Consider the following 17300-nt stretch of genomic DNA (forward strand, 5'->3'; position numbering starts at 1 on the left):
CACCTGATTTGGATGTAAATACCCTCAAATTAAAGCTGACAGTCTGCAGTTAAAGCACATATTGTTTGTTTCCTTTCAAATCCATTGTGGTGGTGTATAGAGCCAAAAATGTTAGAATTGTGTCGATGTCCCAATATTTATGGACCTGACTGTAGATGTGAACACTGAACATGTTCCATAGAAAACCATGTTAAATGGAACGTAGTGCGTTTCTGCAAAAGGCACCAAAAAATGGATTGGTGTGAACAGAGCCTTATTGAACAAGCTGAAGGTAGAAGATGATTGTCTACCATGCACAGCTGCACCAGATTTTGCTCTCCCCAGTTTTAGTAAATCAACCCCATAAGCTTTTAGCGGAGTTTAGGAAGAGCAGCATTTAGAGGCAGTCAAAGCTTCTCTCCTGAACACAGAAGAATTGTATTCACAAGAGGAGCTGTTGGGCATAAAAAATAAATGAATGCAGATAAATGCACCTAAGCGCTAGGTGTGTTTAGTGCTTGAGCATTTATTCCTTTCAAAGTCCAGAATAAATTAAAATACTGGCCAATGAAATAAATAAAATGCCTGAACACACCTGAACGCATCTAAACGTGTTTGAAAAAATGCAGCTTAGGTGATTTTCACCTGTCAGAAGAAACAGCGTTTACAATAAATCAGTGTGCATGAGGCCTTAATTTATTCCTCCTACAAGTCCTCATGCACACGGGACATTTTTACAGCTGCTGTTTTTGGGTTTTGGCGTTTTGTTCTACCGCTAGTAATCCCCCCAGCATGTTATCCTATGTGTCCATGCACACATAGGCTTTAATCAGCTTTTTTTGGCAAGAGCATTTTTGGCTGGAGAAAACCCCAGAATTAGTGGGTTTCTAGAGGAGTTTTTTAGCAGTAAAAACTCTCTAACGCTGGTAAATGCGGGAAAGAGCGGTAAAACGCAGCAAACCAGCATTTTTGGGTGTTTTTTTAGCAAATCTTATTTGTGTAAAAAATGCGAAAAAAACGCAAATGTGGGAAAACGTGGCTAAATGTTAATGCAGAAACTGCTAAAAAAATGCGAAAAACACGCATTTTTAATGTGACTTTATACAGCTAGCGCTAACCGCATTTTTAAAACGCCTCTTGTGCATGAGGACTAAATGTAAACCTGAACCCTAGGCAGATTTAAAGAACTGAAGAAGTGAAGCTCTGCATTTACTAATATGTTATTAAATGTATTTTAATACAAGCAGTGCAAGTACCTTAACCTGACCAAGCACTAGGCTATAAAACTCTCGTATATAGCAGAGCTCATAATGAGACAAGAAGAAAGAGCACCAGGAGCCAATCGGTTCTGCTGCAGTGGTCATGTGCTAACTAGGGATATCCTGATATGAGGAGAGAGTGAAAGAGAGATGAGCTGCATAGTCTTCTGCTTACCTAACTGCAGCAGGGGGAAATATAGTCTCCTTACCTGCCATATCAAGCTGTGTGGCAGAGCTGTGTACATCTAAGGACTGGATGGACAGATATACATCTTAGAGTGTAAGCTCCAAGGAGTAGGGCCCTCCAAACCCTCTTGTATTGAACTGTATTGTTGCTGTATTGTCTCCCTTTATATTGTAAAGCGCTGAGCAAACTGTTGACGCTATATAAATCCTGTATAATAATATTCTTTGGCAGGTGAATTAGCTCTCTTATACGTATTACATTGGTGTATTTAACTGTTTGCCTGGAGTCCGGCTTTAATTTTGGCTATTCCTGATTTTAAGCGCCTGACTTGGTGCATCCTCTGCAAGGCACAGACCCGTTCAGCTTGTTCTTGTATCATGTTACAGAACTGCATATTTAGCTGAGTCGGAAAGTTGAAATAAATTGTTGTCTGTTAGGAAAAAACTGCGGTGAATAATTTATAAATCGGGTCAGTGATCAGGGGAAAATATTCCAGAACTGTTCAGCAACTGAGTCACAGCATCCTACCATATATATGTATATATATATATATATATATATATATATATGAAACATGGCTTGCTGCAGTTTCCGGCAGTGTTTTTCAGCCAGGTCTCTCCAACCTCCGTCAGAATGTGTTTCCATGTTTCCATTGTCCAGGGATAGGGCAAAAAGCTGTTTTCTGGGTACAATGTAATGCAATCCTGAGAGTCCTCCTGAGTTGTTTCCACCACCAACAGGGAGAACGCCACATGTACTCATGCTGGAGATAATAGTATATAGAAAACACATGGCTAAACTGGCTCACAGATAGACTATGGATGCTGTTGGGGGGGAGCAGAAATAAACACAGGACAATTCTTACTGAAGGTTCCATTATGTCTAGAGCTGGCTTTTCATTCACTGCACCAGAATTCTTGGCAAACGAGTTTTATCTGTTTATTAACTGTTACTATACATTGCAAGATTGACGGATAATTCACATTTTAGGTTACATAATTCCAAAAAAAAAGATTTTGTTATCCCAAAATCCAGCTCAGAAAATACTGTGTGTTACTTTTTGTGTTGGTTGTGCTTTATCGCCTTTTGGTGATAAAGCCATAGTTTACTGTCATGCTGTTTTGGATTTTTATGAATCATATGCAGCTGTGCCGGCACAGATCCAAAGAGTTATACGCCGTCTTTCTATTAGTGGGGTGCTGATCCAGAAAGACAGAGCTCACTTCCCAGTGACATGGGAACATCACCCCATGGCCAGATAAATAGTTTTATTGCATCAGTGAATTTCTAAGACATAAAAGCAGACATCATAAAATCGCTGTCGTGCAACATCGAACAAGGAATACAACCACCGCTGACTCGTAGTGCAAACAGACGGCGGCACACTCACACCAAACACAATCAAGACCATGCACAACATTCCCTGGGACCCCCCACACGCTACGCTAGACATGAGTAAACTTTTGGATTGTTGCCTTTCTACCAATCCATTGGGTGCTTGTGTTCACTGTGGCCCATTCATCTTGGCTGTTGGTACAAGATGGCACGAAGGACTTCAGCAGAACACATATTTAAGTAAGTGGGTTTTTCACATTTGACTCACCTCTATTCACCACTTTTGTGGTTATTTCAGTGTATTGTTGGCATTTATGTCCAAAATTAACTTATTACATCTCTTGAAGACTCCCATGGTGAAGTTCCTGCAGCACAGTTCACAGCCCTCCAACCCAACCATGGCCTATATGAGATGGTCTCACTGTTAGAATATGCAACAAGAATAAAGTCCCCCCTAAACATTTGATTTCATTGAAGTGTGCAAACAAAGAAGTGAGACCCCATGGCAGGGGTAGCCAGAGGAAAACAAATCTCACAACTGGAGTCTTATGAGATTCAATTCAGAGGGTGATCCAGTCCACAATACTCCAGCTATAACTAAAATATCAGTATTGAATTTGGGTGGACTGACCTATTTTGGGGTGGGGTGTTAAAAAAACCTGTTTAGTAGGTAGATGGGACCTTTAAAACAAGACAGACTTTCCAACTGCATTTTTAACATAATTTCGGAATCTATATTATAACATATGCAGAATGTGGGCAATCCTTTACGCAACTTTTTACAACATGTACACACCTTACACTGGTTTGTGTTGAACATTTTTGTGGGGGAACAAGAATGGTAAAACGATAATGTTTTTTTTTTTTCTTAATTTTTTTGCTACGAAAAATATTGGGGCACTTATAGTCGTCTTACCTTGATTTGGTGGACTCTGGCTAAGGACTGGCATATGTAGGGGCAGAATCACAGCTGAGACTTCTAACAATCCCTTGATCTAAAGATCATTCTTTAAATTGTAACAACCATTGCCCATAAAAAAAAAAACGTGAAACAGTGCCAAATGATGACCTAACAATGCTTCTAGGTACAGGAAATGTGCATGTGTATCGCTTTATAATTGCGATTGTTATTTGATATGTGAAAAGATGGTACTACCACAAGCCAATGGCTGACGTTTTACATTGTACATGTACATGTGGCTCCATGTAGGCAAGTGATGCACCCAACTGACTCAAATGCAGTGATCAGACAAGGATCGGACTGTGTAGGGGCTCCACATGGGGTGATGGCAAGCACATTAGGAAGAAGTGCTATACACATAGATGATTAGCGCAATCGTTACCTCCCCTTTTCTGTGGAGACAATGGAAAGAGTGTGCACCTCTATGGTCTAGTTTGTTAGATCGCAAAAGATGTGCTTAGTCAAAAGTTTTGAGGAAGTACAAATGTTTACCATTGGAGATGAGCAAATTTTAAAAAAATACAGCCAAGATCTGCTGATTTTTATTTTATGGTCCTCTAACCAGGCAACTTCTGTATCACCCAATGTACATGCTCAATAGGAACCTATTAGAATTCCTTACGTAGGAAACTCATTACTTTATTCAGCACATTAAGCTCTTCATGCCGCCTCCAGGAGGCCCTTTAAGTGGGCTGTGGCACAGTTTCTCTATCATGTGACCACTGTGACTCTCTCACAGAGGTCACTTAATAGGGAGCCCATCCCGCTGGCTCCTGCTCAGAAGCCATGACCCAGAGCTATTGGTGACAGCTCAGTCAGTGCGTTGGGAACACACAGGCCACCGTGGATTCATACAGTTGTGTTCAAAATAATAGCAGTGTGTTGAAAAAAGTGAATAAAGCTCAAAATCCTTCTAATAGCTTTTATTTCCATTCACACAAATGCATTGGGAACACTAGACATTCTATTCCAAATCAAAGCATGAAGAAAAATATATCAAATTTGTGTTGTTCCTCTAAATAAATTGAAGAAAAGTGAATATTAGACTGTTCAAAAAATAGCAGTGTTTGTATTCTTCTTTCCAAACTCAAACATTCACTATATAAACTGAAAAATGTTTGAAGATTTTGCTTTCCTTTGAATCACTTAATTAATATTTAGTTGTATAAGCACTGTTTCTGAGAACTGCTGTACATCTGTGTTGCATGGAGTCAACCAACTTCTGGCACCTGTGAACAGGTATTCCAGCCCAGGATGATTGGAATACATTCCACAGTTCTTCTCTATTTCTTGGTTTTGCCTCAGAAACTGCATTTTTGATGTCACCCCACAAGTTTTCTATTGGAATAAGATCCAGGGATTGGGCTGGCCACTCCATAACGTCAATCTTGTTGGTCTGGAACCAAGATGTTGCACGTTTACTGGTGTGAAACAACAAGAAGCGCACCAACCTTGTGCATTACCTCAATAACCAAAATTTATTAAATGAAGGAAAGGTACTCACAAACAGGGAATAAAAACAGGCATGTAAGTCCACCCCTTGTAGCTCTGAGGAAGAAGGCATGACCTTCGAAACGCGTCAGCTGGACTGAGTACCTACACCCATGATGGGATTCACGCTGGCCTCTTACCTTTGAAGTCCCTGGGTGGACTTACATGCCTGTTTTTATTCCCTGTTTGTGAGTACCTTTCCTTCATTTAATAAATTTTGGTTATTGAGGTAATGCACAAGGTTGGTGCGCTTCTTGTTGTTTCACTTCGCAGTTTGTTCGGGCTTCCCCAGTCTTGGTTTGGAGCTGCACGACCTTGGATACTCCGGTGGTTGCTTCTCCTGAGTTTTTAATCCTAATTCTACCTAATTCCACCTACTCACCACCGGCCTGGGTCCCAGAGCGCAGGAGTAATCGTTTTTGCTCACGTTTACTGGTGTGTTTGGGGTCATTGTCTTGTTGGAACATCCATTTCAAGGGCATTTCCTCTTCAGCATAAGGCAGCATGACCTCTTCAAGTATTCTGATGTATTCAAACTGATCCATGATCCCCGGTATGCGATAAATAGGCCCAACACCGTAGTATGAGAAACATCCCCATATCATGATGCTTGTGCAACCATGCTTCACTGTCTTCACAGTCTACTGTGGCTTGAATTCAGTGTTTGGGGGTCATCTGACAAACTGTCTCCGGCCACTAGACCCAAAAAGAACAATCTTACTTTCATCAGTCCACAAAATGTTGCACCATTTCTCTTTAGGCCAGTCAATGTGCTCTTTGGCAAATTGTAACCTCTTCAGCACGTCTTTTTTTCAACAGTGGGACTTTGCGGGGGCTTCTTGGCTTCACATAGGCGTCTTCTAATTGTAACAGTACTCACAGGTAACTTTAGACCTTCTTTGATCTTCCTGGAGCTGATTGTTGGCTGAGTCCTTGCCATTTTGGCTATTCTTCTATCTATTCGAATGGTAGTTTTTCACTTTCTTCCATGTCTTTCAGGTTTTGGTTGCCATTTTAAAGCATTTGCGATCATTTTAGCTGAGCAGCCTATCATTTTCTGCACTTCTTTATATGTTTTCCCCCCTCCAATCAACTTTTTAATCAAGGTACGCTGTTCTTTTGAACAATGTCTGGAACGACCCATTTTCCTCCGAATTTCAGAGAGAAATGCACTGTAGCCAGCATGTACAACATTTGCTGCCTTCCTTCCTTAAATAAGGGCAATAATTACCACCTGTTTTTCAAAGAATGAATGACCTCACTAATAGAACTCCACACTGCTTTTATTTTGAACATGCCCCTTTCAATTAGTAATTCAATTACACAGAGTCAGCAGCATGCATGTCATGACTGTTGGGTCTGTTGGATTTTTATTACTCTACTACACCTGCTAGTAAATTATTTGCCATGTAGAAATATAATTTCTACCAAAAGCAGTGATTGATCAGGTTAGTGATGTCTGACTGCTATTATTTTGAACACAACTGTATGTGCAGTGGCTGAACATTTAACCCCATTTTCCTCTGATGCTACTCAGTCAGCAATAGATAATCATTAGAAAAGAATCTTCACTGGTTCCACCACCGACTCACCAGCCTAGACATCAGGCACCTAGGTAAGAAATAACCCAATATGATGTCTAAGGGACCCCCATTCACTTAAAGAGAACAGATCAATCACCCAGTGAATTAAACAAGACTCATGGATAACTAGCTAACCACAAATCTGCTTGAGCTGGGTCAGATCAATGTTCCAATTTACTAATCTTTATGCACATTGAGACATCTGTCTGTCCGGCAAGCCAGGCTAATGCACCATGACCTGTGAACAGTCAAGCTGCAATACCATTTTTTACCACTATGAGGAATGCAGATGAAATATAAGCATGTGAGTCTTACAAACTGGAAAAGAAGCCTGTAGGACTAGGGCAATGTTGGTCAAATTAGGAGGAACAGGGGGCCTCAACAATGGCTTCTGACATTACCAAGGGGTCACGCATAACTTTCAGTATATACCATGCTGCAGAAGACTGTTACAGACAGCAGACATGTTAACAGAGATAGTTAAGAGACTGCAGGCATGCTATAGGACTGATTGGAGGCTGAAGGCAAGTTATAGGAAACAGTCAGAGACTGTGGACAAGTGATATGAGACTACTGGAGATCACTGCAGTTATAGGTTCTTTACAGATCAATGTTCCCCTGTCCCCTCCTGACTTTGGGACCCAGAATGGAAACCAGAAGACTAAGGGGACCATTCCTTGTTGTGTCATTCATGTCCAATATTGGTTCCCTTTCACTGAAAAGAGACAGGTCCTCACAAAGTGCTGTACTAATCAAATCTGCAGGAAATATATTGAAATGGTGCAGATTATCCAAATTTAACCCTCCAACAAGAGAAGAAAGAAAAATATTGTCTTCATTCACTACTGGCATATGCAAAGCAAATTATCACATACATGCTTTGGACACAGATGCAATCCTGCATTCCTTATAAATAAACATCCAAGGCACAAAACTGACACTGAACAAAAAACATAAAAACAAAAAAATTATATATATACTTAAAAAAAAAGTTGCCCCATGCAAGGCATTTGTCCATTCCCTTATAACCTCAGCTGGTTTTTGTCCGCGGCTTGTTGGAGGTGCCGCAGATTAAACGTTCTGAAGAGTCTGTAAAAAAACGTCTGTAAAAAGCTGGTATTTTTGGACATGGTATTTTTGCATTAAAAATACTACATTCATTTTCTAAAGAATCTAGTCGGCAGCCAAAAAATATTTTAAAAAAAGTTCACTAAAATTCTGTACATCAGCAAGTTCCAAAGAAAATCCAGGGACGGAAAGACAGAATTTTGGCACTTTCGTAAAATGCGGTTCTAAATTTAGCAGGCTCATTTCACAGTCGCCCTTCAGTATCCAGTATCGGCACAGTACAAAAAGCAAGTCTGCAAAGAAAAAAGGAATGTTCGCTGTATGAATGTCAAAGAATAAAAAGATTCCCCACCCGCCAATATTTGCAGTTTTTAGATTGCGTGGATCTCAGTGAGGTTTCTGATTGGAAGATGCTGTGTCACATTGTTCTAACTGAACTCGTAAAACTCCTGTCTTGTGAAGTAACCAGAGCTGGAGGAACTCTTCGGGCATAGAGTGGAACCCCGTCATAGGAGGCACGTCATCGTAGTAATGGTGGCTGATGGTTTTCCCTTTCAGGTCGATTTGAAAGGGCCAGAATCCATAAACGGTCACTTCCTCGCACAGGCTTAAGGCAGCGCTGACCATGAAGAGGCCCGTAGACAAACGCTTGGAGTGAACACCCTTGGATTTCCAGAACTTTCCGATATTACGCAGGAAGTTGGGGTTGGCGAAGAGAACAGTCTGGTTGGTGCTGAAGTCTGCCAAGGTGTAGTACACGCGAAGCGAGGGCTCCGTTCCATGTTTCATGGAGAAGGCTGGCATGTAGACGTAGCTGGACTTGTATACCTTAACACTTTCCACAAATGATTTCCTCGACCACAACAAGTTCTGGAATCTGAAAAAAGACAAATAATAAATACACCTTCATTTTACTGATCACTGACTCTCTCATTAGATAGATAGAATACATAATAGATACACAGAGATACTGTAGATAAGAAGGGTCTTCAAAAGGTTTCCGCACTTTTTTTAAACTCTATTTATTAAGAATTTAAAAAACAATGTGACAACTCTTATACTTAACTGCAAGGTCAACTGGCCAGATAGACTAGTCACATGACACTCTCAGACATGCCCACATTACTACTCCTCCTGCCCTCACCGTGTCCAACGAAAATATACAAGTGTGGAAACTTTTTGAAGACCCCTCGTAGATAGATAGACATCTGTCTGTCTGTCTGGCAGGCTAATGCACCATGATCAGCAAAGTCAAGCTGCAGTACCATGTTTCACCACTATAGCCATGCAGATAAAATCTTAGCCTCTGAAATTTTAGCGAAAATATAGTTTTGATATTTTCGGAGGGGAGGAGCCCTGTCAGGTAGGCTGTAAAGGGCCCTGTGATTTACAACAGCAGTCCTGGATAAACAGATAGATATATAGATAATCTTTTTCTGTATTCTCACTCTGTGTTACACTGTGTTACCTCTCAGCACTGCTTGGTGTCAGTTGCTCATGATAAACGCATGCAATGTTTATCTGTTCTGAATTTGCTATGACCCGTCTATTTAAACCTGAAGATCTGGAAAGAATTGTGTGAAGATCCTCCAGCATTTTGTTTGACTCCTGCTTATCTAAACATTAGTGAATACTTTTCCTGTATGTGCTTCCACCCACTTCCTGAATGAAATGTGTGCATTCCTCACCACTTCCCAAGAAACATCCTTGTGTACCTCCAGCCATCCTGCTCCTCTTCTTTTCTTCATTCTGCCTAGGTAAAGTGACTCTGTGACTGTTTCTACAGGCCACCACTAGGGAGCGCTCTGCTCCCCCTCCATCGGTCACCCGATTTCAGAATTTGCTTGTGGTTGATCTTAAACTAATGGTGATGGGCAAGGAAGGACTACACAATGTCTGCATGGGTTACTCCTCACCCTTCCCCCTTCCCGACCTCGTCTCCTCTCAGTAATGATTTAATCGGCTTTCAGATCACTTTGCATGTTGCACAAAGCTGTCACTGGCCAGTAATATTGTTGCACTCAGGAGTCCTAGCTTCAGGAAGAACAGCAGGAAGAACAGCTTCAGAGTATTAAAAGAATAACCAGGCAGTCAGAATGGATACATAAACAATACAGAATGTGCCATGGCCAATGACAATTGTACTGATGAGAGACAGAGGAGGCTAAAGAATAGCACATACATTCCTTGTCTGTATCTGGCCATCAGTAGATCAAACAGAAGAACCTTCCAATCATATGAGCAATGAGCAGGAACACACCCGCACTTTGTGATCCGCTGCTGGCTCATACAACTTGCGCTATGAACACATGAAATCAGTATGTGGATAATGGCTTCCTATACACTATTCCATTTAGATTTGGGACATTTTGGCTCTATTGCACTATAATGAGCACTTCCAACAGCAGAAATCCTCTAATCTCCTTCTTCCAGACAGGGCCTGTCTGGCTTTAAACAAATAGCATCTTTGCAGTCTCTAATCATTTGAAACATCCACAATGCACCTGGTAGTCAGAGACCATGTGATCTAGGCTGCTTAAGCCTGGTACCCATATGCAGTTTTACTTTTTTGTTCAATCCATCGGGCGGAACGAAAAATAAAAAAAACAGAGGCGCTCACTGTACTAACTACATGATATTAGTACAGCGATCTTCCCACTCAGCTATTATGTTTTAATAGGGGGAGAGCCAGAATACACCTGTCAGCACTCGCAGCCATTGGCTGCAAGTGCTGATTAAAAGCGGATTTGTTGCATGGTTCTCCAGCATGCCCATTCAACAGAATCCAGATGTTAGGCTGGTTTTTGTTGGGCAGACTGCTGTACACACTGGCCAAATGTCGGCCATTTTCTGACAAATCAGCGGATATTCGGTCTGTGTGTATCAGCTTTTAGGCTATAGGTCATATAATGGAATAACAGAAAGAGGTAGGAGTGCTACTTCACATAAAAATGTGATTTGGTGATGCTGACATATGACCCTATTGATTTATGTATAAAGTGAATTTTAATAGCAGGTCCACTTTACTTTTAAAAAATTTTTTTGCTTGATTTTTTGACATAGTAAGAAAAACAGAGCAACAAAAGATTAAATCAATTCACAAACACAGAATAACTTATAACCAAAGATCGGCTGGATCGGCATACATTGTCGACAAGACATCTTAATATATCATCATTAATGATATGTTGACTTTGTAAACTAAGCCATACCCAATGGGTGGATGGAAGGCATGTAACATCACACTGACATATCTGGAAATTATATCCTCCAGGTGTATTAGGAGCTTGCTATTATCAAATAAGAACTGAAAAATCATATACAAAAATAAAAGTGTTAGATTTCAAAAAAACAAATTTTGCTGAAATGGGTGAATTTCTTAAAAATTAGTTGAAAGGTTGAAGTAAAATGACAGTAATCAATGGGCTTTGTTAAAGTCTACCATCCTGGAGGCAACTAGATCAAGTGTCAGGCAAGTTAGTAAGAATAAACGGAAGAAAAAACCAACGTGGTTCACTAAAGAGATAAGTAGGATAGTAAAGGCAAAAAATCAGCATATAGGAGATTCAAGGAAACAGGAGGCGTGGCTGACAGAGATGAGTTTAAGAATAGACAAACACTTTGTCAGTGCTGCCAAACCACAGAAAGAGGAAATTGCTAAATCTAATAAGAAAGGAGATAAAACCTTTTTTAGGTACATTAGTGATCGAAAGAAAAAATACAATGTGATCACTAAAATGAAAACTGAGCACGGCACCTATGTCAAAGCATAGCTCCACCCAAAAGGGGAAGTTCCACTTTAAGCCTTTGTCCCTACGTCCGCTGCGATCGCCTTAGGCGATCGGAAGCGAAAGTTGTCTCCCCTCCCTCCCCATAGTCTTCTGGGACACATGACAGGTCCCAGAAGACTACGGGACCATTCACAAAGCACAGAACTACTCGCATTCGCAATGGGCACCCAGCTGTGAAGCCGCAAGCCAGGTGACCACACTGAAGATGCAGGCCCTGGAAAGAGAAGACAGCCGGTGAAACCAACCGAGGTGAGGACACCGCTTGACCGAGGGACAGGTAAGTGTCTGTAAAAGTCAGCAGTATACAGTTTTTGTAGCTGCTGACTTTTATTTTTTATTCAACTGGAACTCTGCTTTGAGGAGACCTGGATATAGCAAACCACTTAAACAAACAATTACTTTTCTTCAGTCTTCTCAAAAATAAATTATACCAACAATAATAAGTTAGGAAATCATATTGGTTCTAATAATGATGGTTAATTTTTAGGATTTCCAGAGAGAGGTAGCAGAGGAACTGGCTTGGTTAAAGATTAATAAAGCAATGGGCCCTGAATCCTGATGGTATTCATCCCAAAGTTGTAAGAGAACTTAGAGGTATAGTTGTTGGACCATTAACTGACCTTTTTAATCAATCTTTTCTAACAGGAGAATTTCCCCTTGACTGGAGGACAGCTAATATTGTACCTATCCACAAGAAGGGCAGCAAGGTAAAAGCTGGCAATTACAGGCCAGTGAGTTCAACATCGGTTTTAGTCAAGTTAATGGAATCACTCCTGAAAAGAAGGATCATTGATCACTTAAAAACAAACAACCTGCTAGATCCAAAGCAGCATGGCTTTACCATCATGTTAGACTAATCTAATTGTTCTTTTTATTATTATAAAGTATTTATATAGCGGCAAAAAGTTTGCTCAGCGCTGTACATATAGTATAGTGGGAGACAGTACATGAGACAATACAGTAACAATACAATACACGAGGGGTTCGAGGGCCCTGCTCCTTGGAGTTTACAATCTAGGAGGGAGGGGATAGTGGTACAGGAGGAAATGGCTGTTGGGGGATGGAGTGGTAGGAGGAGTGGAGGAGATCGGCTGTTAGGTGAGGGCAGGGTAGGCTTCCCTGAAGAGATGGGTTTTCAAGGTGCGCCTAAAGGTGAGGAGGGTAGGTGACAGTCTGATGGATTGGGGTAGTAAGTTCCAGAGGATGGGGGAAGACCTGGAGAAGTTCTGGAGTCGGGCATGGGAGGAGGAGACCAGGGAGCTAGAGAGTAGGAGGTCTTGTGAGTAGCAAAGAGTACGTGTTGGGTGGTATTTGGATATCAGGTCGGTGAGGTAGTTTGGGGCAGTATTATGAATAGCTTTGTACGTCAATGTTAGTAGTTTGCATTTTATGCGTTGGGCAATCGGAAGCCAGTGGAGGGAATGACAGAGGGGGGTGGCGGATACGGAGCGGTTGGTAAGGTAAATGAGTCTGGCCGCTGAGTTCAGGACAGACTGAAGCGGGGATAGTCTGTGGTGAGGTAAGCTGGTGAGGAGGGAGTTACAGTAGTCGAGTCGTGAGATTATAAGGGAGTGAATGAGTTGTTTAGTAGTGTCTGGGGTTAGGAACGAACGTATTTTGGAGATGTTGCGGAGGTGGAGCCTGCATGAATTTGCCAGCGATTGGACATGGGGCTGGAAGGACAGATTGGAGTCTAGAGTGATGCCTAGAACTTTGGCTTGCTGGGTGGGACTGATGGTGGCGTTATTGGTCGTGATGGAGAGGATGGGGGGGGGGGCGCGGGCTGGGGGGAAAACTAGGAGCTCGGTTTTGGAGAGGTTTAATTTGAGGAAGTGGAGTGACATCCAGTCTGATATGTCGTTCAGTAGGCAGGTGATTCGGGCGGAGACTGAAGGGGTGAGGCAAGGGGTAGAGAGGTAGATTTGCGTGTCATCGACATAGAGGTGGTAGTTGAAACTGTGGGAGTGTATCAGTTGGCCAAGGGAGGAGGTGTAGATGGAGAAGAGAAGGGGCCCGAGGACAGAGCCTTGGGGGACCCCAACAGAGAGGGGGAGGTGGCAGCGTTATAGGTAACACTGAAGGAGCGCTGGGATAGATAGGAGGAGAGCCAGGAGAGAGCGGAGTCTCTGATGCCAAGGAAGTATAGTTCTTTAAGGAGGAGGGGGTGGTCAACTGTGTCGAAGACCGCGGAGAGGTCAAGGAGTAGGAGGACTGAGTAGTGGCCATTAGCTTTGGCGGTTAGCAGGTCATTGGTGAGTTTGAGTAGGGCGGTTTCGGTGGAGTGTAGGGGACAGAAGCCAGACTGTAGGGGATCAAGGAGGTTGTTGTCGTTGAGATGGGAGCTTAGGCGATTATAGACTAAGCGCTCGAGGAGTTTGGATGTAAATGGCAGCAAGGAGATGGGTCTAAGGTTGTTCAGGTAGGTGGGGTCCAGGGAGGGTTTTTTGAGTATGGGAGTGATGTGCGTGTGCTTTAGGGGGGAGGGAAATGCGCCAGTAGAGAGGGAGAGATTGAAGATGTTTTGGACGAGGGTGATGTTGTGTACATAGCATATCTTGATTTCAGCAAGGCATTTGATACAGTTCCACATAATGATCTAATACAAATGTTGTACAAGCTAGGTCGTTACGCTCACGTGGTTCAGTGGATATGCAGCTGGTAACAGGATAAAAACCAGAGTGTGGTTGTAAATGGGGTTCACTTGGAACAGAGACCAGTTACTAGTGGTGTATCACAAGGCTCTGTACTAGGTCCTGTTCTATTTAATCTATTTGTAAGTGATAAAACTCAAGGTTTGTTGGGTAAGGTATGTCTTTTTGCTGATGACACAAAGGTGTGCAATAGGGTTGATATCCCTGGAGGTGTCTGTAACATGGAACATGATTTGGCATTGCTGAAAGATTGGTCAAAAAAGTGGAAATTGCAGTTCAATGTTTCTAAATGTAAAATAATGCACCTAGGGAAAAAGAATCCCTTCAGTACAACATTGTGGGTACAGTGTTGGCCAGCACTTCAGAGGAAAAGGACTTGGGGGGTACTTATTTCAGATGACTGCAAAATGTGCAAACAGTGTGGCCAGGCAGTTGGGAAAGCGAATAGAATTCTAGGATGCATCACTAGAGGGGTCACCAGCAGGAGGAAGGATGTTCTGATTCCCCTATATAGATATTTAATTAGATCTCATTTAGAATACTGTGTCCAGTTTTGGAGACCTCATTTAAAAAAAGATATTGATAAGATAGAACAAGTCCAGAGACGGGTAACAAAAATGGCGAAAAGTTTGGGGAATAAAACATATCAAGATCGACTTCAGGAACTTAACATGTACAGTCTGGAGGAAAGACGGGAACGGGGAGACGTGATTGAAACCTTTAAATACATCAAGGGGGTGAATGAGGTTCAGGAGAGCAGAATTTTTAACACAAAACCAAAATCAAGAACACGGGGACATGACCTGAAACTAACTGGAGGAAAGTTCAAAACTAATCTCAGAAAGTATTATTTTACTGAAAGAGTAGTTGATGCTTGGAATAAATTTCCAGCAGAGGTAGTGAGCCAGTCAACAGTAAATAACTTCCAACATGCTTGGGACAAGCATAGATCTATACTCAGACAAAAAGTTAACAAATAATAAATAATTTAAAAAAAAAAACAACACAAAAAAAAAACAACCCCCCCCTCCCAAAAAAAACCCACAGACACACACACACAAACCCCCCCCCCCCCAAAAAAAATGGGGACTCAATGGACCACCTTTTTCTGCCGTCACTTTTCTATGTTCCTATTATGAAGTCCTCTACCGTCCCTGCCATTGTTCCAACCACTGCTCCTTATAATGTGTGGTAATAGAGATAAATATCTACGCCTTCTGCCGACAGGTCCACTTTAATGTGGATTACAAAACAGTATATGAACGTAATATTCTTGTTACCTTTTATCTATTATTGAGGGGTTCACCGTCACCAGTTGGGTCTTTGTTCCCACATCTGGGATAAAATCACTGCTCAGCGGAGGCAGATTACACCTGCAGAAAGACAAGGTGCCATATTAGAGATATAATACTGAAGGCGATTATTCGATAATGCAATGACAGACAGTTCTCATATTTCAGTTTACTGTAGTAACTCAAGATGTTAAATCTGACTGGCTGGGTTACTGAACTTTGTGCACATTTACTGCCTTACTTTACCAAGCCTACTGTGGGTAAAGCAAAAGTCTATGTAAAAAACAAAAAAATCTCAAATTGGTGGCCTTCTTCTTCACAATGCGAAGCCATTAGTAAACAGGTGAAAGCAGCCTCAGCCAATTTCATCCATAGTCACACCCCCAACATATTTTACCAGCCTACGGGGCTTAATCGGGGGGTTCATGATGACCTCCATGATTAAGCACTGTGGGCGGGGTGACATGTGTTGGGGGCATGGCTATGGATGAAGTTGGCTGAGGCTGCTTTCACCTGTTTACTAATGGCATTGTTAGGTTTGCGGTGTTTGGGACATTTCTCTATGCATATCCACCGTATGTGAGGAGTGTAGATGGACTCCTTCCCAGCCAGCACCCATTGCAGGAATCACTGGATGGACCTACTGGAGCTTAATTGGAGCCTTAAGTTTTATGAGGTTGCAGTAAGCCCTTCTTCATAGTGTTACAGTGATCATGCGTTTTAACATTTCCAGTGCTTACAGTGGGGAAAATTATTATTTGATCCCCTGCAGGTTTTGTAAATTTGCTCACTTACAAAGAAATGAGGGGTCTATCATTTTTATCATAGGTGTATTTTAAATGATAGAGACAGAATATCAACCAAAAATCCAGAAAGACCACATGATACAAATGTTATAAATTGAGTTGTAGTTCAGAGAGTAAAATATGTATTTGATCCCCAAGCAAAACATGACTTGTACTTGCTGGAGAAACCCTTGCTGGCAAGCACAGAGGTAAGACGTTTCTTGTAGTTGGTTACAATGTTTGCACACATCTCAGAAGGGATTTTGGTCCACTCTTCTTTACATATCTTCTCTAAACCCTTAAGGTTTCTTGGCTGTTGCTTGGCAACTCAAAGTTTCAGCTCCCTACATAAATTTTATGTAGGATTAGGGTCTGGATTCTGGCTATGCCATTCCATGACCTTAATGTGCTTCTTCTTGAGCCACTCCTTTGTTGCCTTGGTGGTATGTTTTGGCTCATTGTCGTGCTGGAAGACATATCCACGACCCATCTTCAGTGTTCTGGCTGAGGGAAGAAGGTTCTCATCCAAGATTTTACAATACATTTCCCCGTTTATTGGCGCCTCAAGGTGGCAAAGTCAGCCTGTACCATTAGCAGAGAAACAGCACCAAAGCATAATGTTTCCACCTCTGTGCTGCTTGACTGTAGGGATGGTGTTCTTAGGGTCATAGTCAGCATTTTTCTTCCTCCAAACATGGCGAGTTGAGTCAATGCCATCATTATAATGTAATCATCTGATTACAGAACTTTCTCCCAATCCTTCTCTTAATCATTTAGATGTTCATTGGCAAACTTTAGACAGGCCTGTACATGTGTCTTCTTGAGGAGGGGAACCTTGGGGACGTTGCAGGATTTCAATCCATGGCAGCGTATTGTGTCACCCACGTTTGCTTGGTGACTGTGGTCCCAACTGCCTTG

General features: G+C 41.9%; 1 protein-coding gene across 1 annotated transcript in view; it reads right to left on the reverse strand.

Annotated features, from left to right (window-relative positions):
* Positions 1 to 2339: 2339 nt before the first annotated feature.
* The window catches only part of ST8SIA1 (ST8 alpha-N-acetyl-neuraminide alpha-2,8-sialyltransferase 1), an 82611-nt gene continuing 67650 nt past the window's right edge, over positions 2340 to 17300 (reverse strand). The window contains exons 4-5 of the mRNA XM_089689139.1: positions 15586 to 15678; positions 2340 to 8740 (exon numbers count right to left, since the gene is read on the reverse strand). Coding sequence (XP_089545265.1) covers positions 8251 to 8740; positions 15586 to 15678 — 583 coding nt within the window. The 3' untranslated portion in view covers positions 2340 to 8250. The remainder of the gene's footprint in view (positions 8741 to 15585; positions 15679 to 17300) is intronic.

Source organism: Staurois parvus, unplaced genomic scaffold (genome assembly GCF_062004578.1).
Source record: "Staurois parvus isolate SC_StPar_1 unplaced genomic scaffold, SC_StPar_1.0 ptg000469l, whole genome shotgun sequence".
NCBI lineage: Eukaryota > Metazoa > Chordata > Amphibia > Anura > Ranidae > Staurois > Staurois parvus.